Source organism: Fukomys damarensis, unplaced genomic scaffold (genome assembly GCF_012274545.1).
Source record: "Fukomys damarensis isolate Sample0158 unplaced genomic scaffold, DMR_v1.0_HiC HiC_scaffold_22, whole genome shotgun sequence".
NCBI lineage: Eukaryota > Metazoa > Chordata > Mammalia > Rodentia > Bathyergidae > Fukomys > Fukomys damarensis.
This window is the reverse complement of record NW_022900934.1, coordinates 10,059,569-10,072,451: the sequence shown is the minus strand read 5'-3', so window position 1 is coordinate 10,072,451 and position 12,883 is coordinate 10,059,569. Positions and strand designations below refer to the sequence as shown.

Sequence of the window (12,883 nt, the reverse complement as noted above, 5' to 3'; positions counted from 1 at the left end):
TTTTTTTTTTTTTTTTTTTTTTTGGTACCGGAGATCGAACTCAGAACCTTCCGCTAGCAAGGCAGGCAGTGGCACCACTGAGCTTCATCGCTGGCCCTTGTGGTATATTTTTTAGAGATAAATTTACCATTTGCAGGGCACAGTCTGGCGGTGAGAAGACTCCCATAGGTGGGCAGTGGTCAGCACCACCCCCTCCAGAACATTTCTAGGTCCCCAAACTCCAACTCGACACCCATTAAACAATCCCTCCACTGCCCCCTCCAAGTCGCACAGCCTCGGGCAACACCACTGAGCTGACATTTCTAGGACGCTATTCGAAGTCTCACAGAATGGGAAACAAGCACTACTTGTGTGTGGCTGTTTTATACAACGAGCATAATGTTCTCAAAGTTCACTGACATCAAAGGATGTGTCAGAATTTCCTTCCACTTTTGAGGTTGAATAATATTTCATTGTATATATTCATTCATCTTAAGCATTATTTTATTGCAAAAAGAAATCTTCAAAGTAATTCGTGATTCCATAATGTAACCAAATTGCTTTTTACTGACTGTTCCTGAGCTATAGGAAGAGTCCACTTATTAATTTCACCCATGTCATAGACACAACTTTAAAGTCTACGATTCACTTAACATCTCACTAGAGTCCTGTTTTGCTAGCAATAAAGTAAACTTGTTAAGCCCATCAACCAGAGAGTGTCGGCTAGGACCCGCCCCCCCCCAGCGGTCACATCTTTGGACTCAAAACTACAGTCTCTATCCTCATAAAAAGACAATCCTGGATGACGTAAATATGTACTACAGCAAGATGAAATGTAACATAGCAAGTGTAAGAGTGATTGTAAGCACTAAAAGTTTCAGAGAAGAGGGTATTTGGTTTAATGAATATTTTTACTCATCATTTATTACAAGAAAAAAGTAGAAACAAGTATGTAGCAACACAGGAATAAATAAAATTCTAAACCTAGAATATTTAATGAGGCACTCCTAAAAAGTGACGGGGCGCCCCTGGGTGTGGTGGCATCCCAGGAGACTCGGAGCCTAGGCAGGAGGACTGGAAGCTCAAGGCCAAAGGGGGAACTTTTCGAGACCTGTCTCTAAACAAACAACCAGACTGGGGATGTAACTTGGTTCAAAGGTCCTATGTTCAATCTCCAGTACTGTAAGAAAAAAAAATGATGGGGCACAAGTGTATTTGATAGGAAAAGTTATTTGTAACACACTGTTTTGTTTTTATAAATGCAGGTTTTATTCACAGCAGAAGCCCCCCACCCCCAACTTTTTTTTTCCTTTGGTACTACTAGGGATCGAACTCTGGTCAGGCAGGCAGCGGAACCACTGAGCTAAATCCCCAGCCCAGAATCTCCTTTTTCTAAAATAGAAAGCACTCTAAAAAAAAAATGCATGCCAAATAATATTAAATGATCATCATCTGGTAGTAAGAATAAAGGTGACATTCATTTTCTCGTTTTGCTAAGGTAGGTGTTAAATTTTTTCTACCATGACCATCTATTACTTACACCTTTTTGGGGAGGGTTGTTTGGTTGGTTGGGTTTTTGTTTTTGTTTTTTTGGATACCAGGGATCGAACTCGGGACCTTGTGCTTTCAAGGCAGGCAAACCACAGAGCTAAATCCCCAACCCTGGTGGGTTTGAGACAGGATCTCACTACGTAGTTCGTGCTGGCCTTCAAGTCACAGGCTGGCCTCCAACTTGCAGCGATTCTCCAGCCTCAGCCTCCCAAGTGCTGGGATGAGAGACATGGGCTACCACACCCAGGCACTTACATCATCCCCCCCCCAACTGGGAATCAAACTCAGGACCGTGCACTTGCCAGGCAGGCACAGTGCCACTGAGCTACATCCCTGGCATACGTTATTTTTAAAACCACTTATTCAGCCCCCGCCTCAGCTAGGCAAACAATTGGTTTGTGTGACAAGCTCCTTGCATATACCCACGGCAGTCACTGCAAATCAATCACAATGCTCATGCCCTCTGAGCACAGACTCAGGTTCACAATCCCTCTCCACACAGCACTTGCAACAGCTGTGACCAGCCCAGCAGAGCCGACTGGCTACGTGAACCCTACAGGCCAAGCCCAGCACAACCCCTGTGCAGAGCAGGACTTCAGGAAGCCTGGTTCGTGGGAGAAGCTGCCGTCACAGCGCTGCAGCCTCAGAGGGGGGCTCCTACCTCGCCCTGACTATCCAGCACTCTACACAGAGACCAGCTCCTCCTCACGGCCACAGATCTGCGGCCCAAGGATGCATAAAGAGAAGAGAACATCGCAGCCCCCAAACAGGAGTCCCGGCTCACCTGATGGGAATGATGTTGGAAAACAAGAGGAGGAATCGGATGATCTGCAGGTACCAGCGGCCAGCAAAGTGCTGCAGGGCGACCATGACCAGCGACACCACCACCAGGGCGCCGAAGAGGATCTTGGTGAGGCAGTTCACTTCCAGGTCAAACAGGCCGATCTGCAGGACAGCAGACAGGGGGCTGGAGGAGCCTGGTGCCACCACAGCCTCACTGGGAGCTGGTCCACACCCAGCAGAGACCAGGGCATCTATCCGTCTTCTGACAACACTGGCCTGCCAGCTGGAGATCCTAACAGGCAGCCCAAGGACCTCAGAGGATTCTGATTCCAAACTGCTTAGAACTTTCAAAGATTCTGACTTGGAAACACATAGGCAGGTGACCATCACATTGGGTTGTGCTGGGCGTGGCGTAGCCCCTGACACCCTACACAGTGGCCCTGTAAAATCTATTCCCAGCACTATACCACATACAAAGTTTGGGCACACAGCACTGATGGCACCTGATTTTAGGTGTGGCCTAAGTAAACATTATTATTTTAATAATTGTTCATTTAGGGCTGGGGATGTAGTTCAGTGGTTCCGCAGCCTGCCTTGCAAGCGCAAGGTTCTGAGTTCAATCCCCGATACCCCACCCCAAAAAAAAAGTTAATTTATTTCCAATGTAACTAGCACTTCAAGGCCATAATTTCACGGAAAAAGGCCCAGCATAAGACTACAGCATCGGAGAAGGCACACCAGGGCTGTGAGGTGAATGCAACGGAAGCTCAGGAGACCCAGCTCTGGTTATGCTACTCACAAAGGGAATCACTCTCTGACGGTCTGACTCGAAAGTTGGAGGCAGAGGCAGGAGGACTGCTTGAGTGAGTAACCAGCTTCAAGGCCAACCTGGGCAACATGGTGGGACCCTGTCTCCATTTTTAAAAATACCAGAGACAGGAGCGGGTGAGAGGGCCGTGGTATGCAGAGAGCAACATCGGGACACTGGGCAGAATGCAGATCCGACTGAGCCCCGCCAAGCCAGGGTCTCGGTAGGGCTTCATCTCAGGCCCCCGCACCCCGCTCACTGGCGGCCTGGGCAGAGCACGTCCAAGGCCTGACAAGGAGCAGGGGAGGGGAGGAGCCGCACTCACGGGCTGCAGTGCGGAGGGTGCAGTGAGGCATGTGTGAGAGGCAGCACACTCACCCGGCAAACCGGGGCTTGGCAGTTCGTTTTCACTCTCACGCATCTCAAGTTTCATGTATTCACATGCGTGAACACGTGTGTGTGCATATACGTGTATATGCACACACATGTACTCACATGCGTGAACACGTGTGTGTGTGCATATACGTGTATATGTGCAAATGAATGACACCTCGCTGTCAAAGGGAGGTGCCCCTGCTTTTGAGTCCTGCCCCTCACCCACACGGAGCCACCATCGACGCGTCCCATGGCCTCTTACACACCTTGCTTCGGGGGTTGGACGTGTTCATGACGCTCCGGAGTTCTCTGCCGGTGTAAAGGACAACACCCACAACGGTGCCTGAAATGAGAAAGCAAACCAAAGAACCATGAATGCGGACCACTGGGCTTGCGAACAGGCTGAGTCACCAGCCCGAGCAGGAGCTTTCCAACTCCCATTAATGGGTACACAACGCGGCTGACAGACATTGGACACTGCGGCGAGCAATGGTCCATGGAGCGCTGACCAGCAGCACAGCCACTAAGCACAGGCTGAAATTCAATCAGAATGAAGGAAAACGCAGCTCCCACTCTCACCAGCACCTTCGCAGTGTCCGGCAGCCACAGGAGATGGCAGTGGCCGCGTGGGTCAGTGAAGACGTGCAGCGTTCTGACCACGGGATGCTGGTCCGTGGGGCCCAGCAACCAGGAGAGTTGGGGGACAGGGATTTGTCCTCCTCGCCACCAGCCTTACAGGCCTCCAGAGAGGTACAGAACTTTCCTACCTCCAGGCACAACTGAGGAAGGCCCTGAACACACCCTCCTTTCCCAAGCAGGCTTCCTGCTGATTGCTGTCCCACCCTGCAGGCTCTGCCCTTTGGAGCAGGCTGTGCAAATGGGACTGTCTTTCCAAGACCTCCCTCCCCTCCAGGAGCACGGAGGAAAGGCACCAATCCTTCTGAAACAGGACAATGTATGAAGAAATATAATTAGCCAGTGAGGCGTTAAGAAAGATGCTCAACCTACTGAGCGATCAAACCACTTCCGTCCCCATCAGATCAGCAGTAACTCAAAAGCCTGACAACATTCAGTGTTAGCCGAGAGGTGGGAAAAGGGATCCTGTTACACACCCTGCCGGCTGCGGAGGAAATGGGAAAAAGTGCTGATATCGGACAAAAGTGTACCATCTCCCCTTTCCAATGTGTGTGCCAAGAAAATGCTCCGTACAGTGCGGAAGATGGGCAGCAAGCAAGGAATCAAGAAACACAGCCATTGAGGCGAGCGAGAGGTGCTGCGGCGGCAATCGGAAGGGAGCGGAGGGAGAGGTGGCAAGGGGTACGGGGCCTGAACCCCGCGGCTGCAGCAGGGGAGTTAACAGCATCTGATCTCCAACTTGAGCCACAGGCGGGGGCCTGGCCATGCCCAGGAAAGAGCTGTGGCCTCTGCCGGAGAAAGCAAGCTGCCAGCCTTCTCCTCCCCTCTCGGGATCCGTGTGAGGGAGATGTGAGACACGGAAGCGACCAGCCACCTGGAGCGGCACAGCGCTTCCCGCCACCGCCAGGGTCCCCCCAGGTGCCGCACCGTGACAGCACCGGGAAGGGGCGGGCAGCACAAGGCTTCTCTGCAGCACGCGTGGCAGATGGCAGGCCAGGAGAGCGACTGGGCAGATGGCAGGCGCCGGTGACCGCATGCGCCCCGCCCTCAGCCCTCGCAGAGCAGGTGGTGGGACAGTGGGAGCAGAGCCGGGTGGAGCAGGAGGTGACCATGCGGCCAGTACCCCCATTCCTAGGCAGACGCAGCTCAGCCCCTCCATTCCGATGCCCGGGGGAGTGAGGGGGACCCCAAAGGGCATACTCTCCACAGCTCTGCCGTCAGGGGACCCGAGCCCTGGCCTCGCCCTCAGCACGGCCAACACCCAGTGAGCCCCGCTTCCACGGTTTTGAAAGGGGTGTTAAGTTTTAAGTTGGGGAGCTTTCAGATAGAAAAGTGAGACCATCAGCTTGCACTGGAGAAGTGGAGAATCTGGTGACACCGGGTTCGCACTTTTCTAACTTGCAGTGGATAACAGAAGGCGGGAGTTGGATTCTAAAGGAAACAGAGAAGCGAAGTCTCACAGAACTGAGAGGACTCCTGCCCGCTGGTTCCCGAGTTGATCACCAGAAGGAAAAGGCTCGTGTTGGATCCCACATTCACACCTGATCAGAAAAGAGTTTGGTGTCTACCAAGTGCGACGAGCACACTGAGGCCAGCTAGGTCACAGAAAACGCCCTATCCCAGACATCCACCTGTGAAGGGCAGGGCAGGCAGCGTGGCTGGGTCTCACACAAGAGCGCTGGCTCGCTGTCTTCCCACACAGCCAAGCACAAGGGAGGAAGGCAGGAAAAACACCCTCCAGCTGTCTGAAATCGAACCCATCCCCAAAGCCCCATGTGCCTTCTACTGCCCCCATTCCATTAAATGCCCTTACTCAGTGCTACACGATCAAAAGAATGGAAGGAACACACCCCATAAGTAAAAAGTACCTGATAAATAAGACATCACTGTTGTTCATCTCTGAAATTAAGGCTGACTGGCCGCTTCAGACTTACAATTCTGAGCATTTCCTCCTAGACTGCTTTCCTTTTACTGGTTTTAAAGCAAATAAATGAAACTCTCCTGCATGTCCTGTCCTCTTCCATGTTGCCTGTGAACTACAGGCCCAAGGGTGAGGGCAGCCCCTCCTGGACCTCATTAAAGCAGAGGGACCAGCGGCACAGTGCAGCAGCCCTCTGCACAGGTGCCTGGTAAGGAGCTTCTGTGTGTTCAGGAAGAGAGAGCCACCAGGACGGACAGACGGACGGATGCACACCCCTTCCTGAACTCTTCCCGGCACCCCAGCCAGTGTCCACCTCACGGCTAGGCTACTGGACATCAAGGTAGGGGAGAGGAGCCGGCGCCTGGCTGGCAGTGCCCTGCTTCCCACCCTGGGTGTCGGGCTCGCGGAGGTGGCCCCATGTCACAATCTGCCGGGTGCTGCACTGAGGGCTCGTGTACTTTTCCGCGTCTTTCAATAAAAGTTGGTGTGGGTGCTTGAGGAAGAGGAAGAGAAGAAACGTCTAACCGCCCGTGAGAACTCCCGTGCAGGCTGGGGCTGCAGCTCGGAGGTGGACTGCTTGCCTCCCATGCACAAGACGCTGGGTTCAATCCCCACCACTGGGGAGAAAAGAAAAAGAATGGGAGTGTACACTGTGCATGCTCCTGCCTGGCAAGGAGACCTGCATATTCCAGGTGCCTGCGACCTCCCGGGGCTGCGGGGCCAGACTCCGGTGGCTTCAGCCCAGCGGTCATCTCCGGAAGCGGAAGCCGCTCTCTGCGGGCCCTGCACACAGGCATCTCCACCCCAGCCTGTCCTCTGGCCACAGCCCCTTCCGCCTCCCCATGAGGCGAGGCTGCCTCTCGCAGAGCCGCCAGGACCAGCATGGAGCCAGGGTCTGGGCAGGGGGAGGACTCCTCACCGGCTGGCTGCCCTATCTCCACTCCCAGACCAAGATACACCCCCGACACATCCAGCGTCTTAACCACAAAACCATATAAACACCCCAGGAAATGTAATTTTATAATCTTAGAGCAGGGAAGATTTTTTCCAAAGCATGGCATAAAAAACACAAACCATAAAGGACAAGCGATCAATAGGTGTGACTAGATACAAACTGTAGACTCTGAGGCTAAAAAACAAATAAAACCGACGCAATAAAGGCAACAACGGAAGGGTGATACTCTTACAACAAACAGCCCTTACGAATCTTTTTTTTTTTCTTTTTTTTTAAGCCCACAAACAGAAAAATGGATGCAGGGCACAAAGAGACAATTCACACACATACCTAAGAAAATACAAATGAACAGTAAGTTAAAAAGGGAGATGTTTGACCTCACTTAGGAGGTGGAGAGGTCTGGGGATTAAACCCTGGGCCTGACACACGCGAGGCCACATTTTACCACCGAATCCCACCCCTGGCCTGCCAGCAGTAACTGAAAAGTAAATCGAGGGTTGGGGATTTAACTCGGTGGCTCCACTGCCTGCAAGGTCCCGCAAGGTCCCAAGTTCAATTCCCAGTACAAAAAAAAGGAAAGAAATGCAGTGACATTATTCCTTTCTTGGAGGAATGGAAATTTTTAATTCATTGTGTGGAAGAGCACACGATTCTGAGACTACATTAGATACCACCAAATTGTATCTTTCAAACGGATGTGCTGTGTGCTATGTGAATTACATCTCAATAAAACTATGGTATTTCTCAAAGGCAAAAAAGAAACTACATCAAGAGCCAGGCGTGGCAGCGCACACCTGTAACCCCAGCACTCAGGAGGCTGAGGCTGCCGTGGGTTTGAGTCCAGGCTGAACTTCACAGGATACTGTCTCAAAAAGCAAATCAGAACATGAGATACACAATCAACGTCAGCCAAATGGGCAAGACAACGTGGCGCTGATCTGGGTGTGTGCGTAAGATTTTCAAGTGTGTGAGGAAAAGAAGGACGCTTGCCACACAAGTCCAAGCGTGAAACGTGGGCCCACGTGGGTCAAATGTGAAATGTAGCCCCATGGGTGAGGCTCAGGGTTCGACCCTCAGCACTCACGCCCCCAACAAGGGAAAATGTGATCATGTTTCTGTGCAGAGAGAACTTCTACATCATAAAAGCAAATAACGCCCACCACAGGCTAAAACAAAAGACAAAGGAAGAAAAACCCTGGTAACCTATGGCAGACAGCAGTCTGGTGGACTTTCTCCTATAAGGCATTCTTACAAAAAGACAAGGGAGAGTGGATGGAACAAAATATAAGGAACAGCTTTTATGTAGAAAGTTGTTCAAATGTATTCACAATTAAATAAAAAACAAAACAACAACAAGACTCCATTTGCCATTAAACAGTCCAGAAAACAATTTAAGTCATCATAAAGTTTGAACAACAACAACAAAAAAAAGACAAACTGGATGGAAGAAAAGGACATGGGGCCGGGTGTGGAGGTGCACACCTGTAATCCCAGCACTCGGGAGGCTGAGGCAGGAGGATCACTGTGAGCTCGAGACCAGCCTGGGCTATATGGTGAGTTCCAGGTCAGTCTCAACTACATAGTGAGACCCTGCCTCAAAAAACCAAAAAAAAAAAAAAAAAAACCTAAAAAAAAAAAAAAAAAAACCTAAAAAAAAAAAAAAAAAAAAAAAAAAAAAAAAAAAAAAGAAAGAAAGAAAAGGACACGGGGACACGGGCACATGCCTCAGAAATGAGATGTTCTTACAAGTGAGTTAGCAAAAAAAGCAAGAACCAAGACAGAAAAATGATTAAAGGACAGAAACAAGTAGTAATAAATAAAGGAAGAAACCAAATTCAAGTACAGAATGTAATCTACAAAATGCAAACAGTAACTGAGACGCTTCCTCTTCAAGTTAGCAAAGCATGGAAAGAGGAATGACTTGCTAGGAAGGGGTAGGAGAGCAGGCAAACAAGCTGGGGCGGGGGGCACAGCAGAATGGGCTGCTGCTTGCCCGGGGCAGCCACATGGTACTGGAGGCCACAGCCCGACCAGGAGGCCTGAGCAGAATCTTCAGCACCAGGTTGTCCCTTGCTCAGTCACCAATGGACCATGGGACTGTTACAGGCTGTGATGCAGACACAAGCAGGCATGGGGGGCAGGCAGCAAAGCCACTCCGAAGAGGGAGCACCACCCTCTGCCCAGCCACCCAGCCCGAGCCTGAGCCTGTGCCTGTCTGGGACACTCTGGTGCAGGGTGCATCCTCCCCGACCCCCGGGTCAGCCAGAATTCTCATGCAGTGTCTGCTGTGCTGAAGAGACACAAAAGAGGACCAAGCAGAGAACAGGAGAGGACGAAGGGGAAAAAGACTGGATCCCTCCAGCAGGTAAGACAGGAAGCTGGCAGCAGTGGGACTATGATGCAAGGTAATTATGCTGCTACGTTAATTATACAGCACAGTGCAATACAACGATGTTATTAATAGCAGCTGCACAATGAGTTCTGCATCTGCCCACTGTGTGGACTCAGCAAGTTGCCCACCCCACCCCCAGCCTCAGTTTCCCCATCTTCAGAAGGGGATACACTAGCACCTGTCCTCAGAATGCTGGAGGGCGAGGTGTGGCACCCGAGCACATAAAGGATTGGGCACAGCGCCAGCACTGGCCACTGCCACTGCAGCCCTTCTGCTCAGGGCCACCCCAGCGCTGACCCCAAAGCCAGCTTGGGGTTGGAACCCAGCGGCTCGGCCATTTGCTGTGTGCTGCTGCCCCCCGACCCCGCACCCCTAGGGCAGCAGCCCCCCTGGACACAGCTTCTGGCCAGAACAGCCAGGCTGACTGCGTTTCTGGTACAGATCAGAGCGTCAACTGAAGTGGCAATTAAGGGCCATGCCCAGCGGGACCGCCGCGGAAAGTCCGCAGCCCCGGCAGCCTCTGCTCTGGACATCGGTACGTGTGGGAGCCTCATTCCGACGTCAGCTGAATTCCCCGGAGAGCCGGAACATGTGGGAAATGCCATGTGACCGACAACTCAGTCTCCCCTTTGACAGGTGATTATTCTAATTACAAAAGGGTTTTCTGCCCCTTTCAAATTGCTACCACATTCCTGCCTCACCTGACGCGATCACGGTGCCGGCCCATAGCGTGTTCTCCACGCTCAGGCTCTCGCTGATGGGCGGGTCGCTGTCCTCCTGGAAAAGACCAAACAGAATCATCCTCACCTGGTCACCCTGTTGGGCCCCGGTGACGGGTCCTAGGCCCCTCCAGGATCCCCAAACCGAGGGGCGCTCAGTCCCTCGTACACCAGGAAACCTACACGCGTCCCGCTGGGTCTCTGGGTGGCTCTCATGCGACACTGGGTACAGTGCAAACGCTGCGAACAGCGGTTTTCTGCATGTTTAAGGGGTGATACAAAAACAGAATGTCTGCACATGTTCTATAGAGGTACAAAGTTGAACTGGCAGGTGCAGAACTTGAGGGAAATACTGGGGCCCGGCTGTCCACATCAGGGTCCCGACAGAACCCACAGGCTGCCCCCAGCCCTCTCTCCTCAGGCAGAGGATTCAGCTTCCATCGCCTGAAACCAGCGACCCCAGCTTGGAAGCCCGCAGCTCAGCCTGACAGGTGGGTTAAGCTTTTCAGCTACTACCCTCAGCGCCTCCATCTCTCACAGAAACATCTGTAAGCGATTTGAGAAGCATGGGTCTCTAACACTAAAGAAATATTTTGCTGGCCAAGTTGGTACACACCTGTATTCCTAGCTACTCAGAAGGCTGAGGCAGGAGGATTGCAAGTTTGAGGTCAGACTGGGCAACTTCACAAGACCCTTTCTAAAACTAAAATTTTAAAAGGGTCAGAGGTGTAGCTCAGTGGTAGAACACAGTTGCCTAGCATGTACAAAGCCCACGGTTCAAATTCCAGCACCAAGGAGAGAGAAAAAAAAAAAAGACGAATGTTTAGCAAGGTAAGAATTAAAATGCAGAAGCAAATCAATCAGGCTTTTTTCTGGCCAGTGTTAAGGCTTTGAGAAAGAGACCAGAGAGAACAGAATTGGGATTCTATAAATTGACTGACTCATATTCCCAAACTAATTTAAATCCAAATTTAATTTCTATTCTGAAAAGCCTGAAACTGACTTAAAAATCAAAATACCGCGCACAGGATTTCTACAAACGAAAGAAGGCACGGGCACACATGGAGAAGACTGAACATGTACTCGGGTGTCGGGCAGCTGCCAGCACGCACTTGGGCTCCACGCGGCCCCAAGCCGGGCAGGAAACTGCAGGGTGCGGACCTCCGGAGGAGCAGCCCAGCCGCTCAAGGCGGGGCCTCTGGAAAGGAACCCTGGCTGACGCGCACATGGGCTCCGAGGCGCTGTGCGCTCGAGCTCACTTACCCTGGTGAAAGTTCCTACGAAGTTGTGAATGTCAATGTTCGGCTCCTCCGCGTACACGCAGGCACGGATCTGGAGAAGGTCCTGCGGGTGGACACGGTCCGGTTACGGGTCTGGGTGTCAGCAGGCACCTACCAAACGCAACTGCGATTCCCAGGACAGAGGAGAGGAAGGGAGGGCAGGGGAGTGGAGGAGAGGCCTCCATTATGTCTGCTTGGGAGGTGCCCCGCCTTCACCCCGCGCTGTCAGCCTCCCTGTGCGGGCGACGCCCCACGGCTAAGAACCCGCTGACACAGGCCACCCTGGGCCACCCCTCGGATTGTTCATTGACATCACGGATTCACCATGGGTCACGGGGCCCCTGCTCTGGGCACAGCCCTGGGCTGGCAGAGAAAGGGATCAAGAGCGCCTACGCCCCCTGAGGCCTCTACCAAATAAACAAATAACCGGGAAACAAGAGAGAAACTGGAACCCTTGTGTACCACCCCGGTGGATGTAAGAGGGTGTGGCTGTTATGGAGACCAGCACGGTGCTGCCTCAAAAAACCGAACATGGAATCACTTTGTGATCCAGCAATTTTACTTCTGGGAATATGTCCCAAAGAACTGAAAGAAAGGACTTGAAGAGATATTTGTACACCTTTGTGAGTTATTCACAAACCCATGAGGCGTGAGCAAACCCAGGGCCCACCAGGGACGAACTAATCAAATGTCGTATCGTCACACAGTGGAATATTACTTGGTCTTCAAAAGAGAAGAAACTCTGGGCACATGCTGTAACATGGACAATCCTTTAGAACACTGTACTGAGTGAAATAAGTCAGCACACAGAAGACACGGTATGATTCCCCGTACAGGAGGTCCCTAGAATCAATGGAGTCAAAGGACAGCAGGAAGACTGCCAGGCCCCAGGGAAGGAGAGCAAAGGAGTTCTGCAGACGGCTGGCTAGCAGTTACAGCTGCCCCACAGTTTGAATGCATTTAAGGCATTCAGCTGCACACCTAAAACAGTAATACAGCCGGGTGCAACAGCTCACGCCTGTAACCCTAGCTATGCTGGAGGCTGAGGCTGCTGGGCAACTTAGTGAGACCCTGTCCCAGAATTTGAAGAAAGGGCTGCAGCTATAGCTCAGTGGCAGAGTGCCTGCCTTGTATGCAGGAGGCCCTGGGTTCATCCCCAGCATTAACTGTAGACAGGAGTTAAGACAGAAAGACAGAGGAGAAGTCTTGACATTCCTTGGTAAGACCTGCGTTTCACAGCAGAGCACGTTAAGAGGCACGGTTGGGTACAGGCAGGAGGAGCAGAGTCCCTGCTGGAACAAAGAATAAGGAGAGGAAGCAGGCTGTGCAATCGCATAGGAACAGCGTGGAACTGCAAACAGTACAGAAGCTGATAGTCCCAGGGAGAGGGGACAGGGCACTGGCACAGGGAGGAAGTGGCGGTGGCCCAGACCCTGTACCAAGTTCGGTGTTGGCCACGCTAAACACGTATGCACAGCAGTAGC

General features: G+C 51.9%; 1 protein-coding gene across 6 annotated transcripts in view; it reads right to left on the bottom strand.

Annotated features, from left to right (window-relative positions):
- Atp9a (ATPase phospholipid transporting 9A (putative)) overlaps positions 1-12,883 on the bottom strand; it is a 143,495-nt gene that overhangs the window by 53,406 nt on the left and 77,206 nt on the right. For all 6 annotated transcript variants that reach the window (XM_033767138.1, XM_010618208.2, XM_010618207.3 and 3 more), the window contains exons 8-11: positions 11,383-11,463; positions 10,102-10,177; positions 3,763-3,839; positions 2,315-2,475 (exon numbers count right to left, since the gene is read on the bottom strand). In XM_033767138.1, the coding sequence (XP_033623029.1) occupies positions 2,315-2,475; positions 3,763-3,839; positions 10,102-10,177; positions 11,383-11,463 (395 nt within the window). The remainder of the gene's footprint in view (positions 1-2,314; positions 2,476-3,762; positions 3,840-10,101; positions 10,178-11,382; positions 11,464-12,883) is intronic.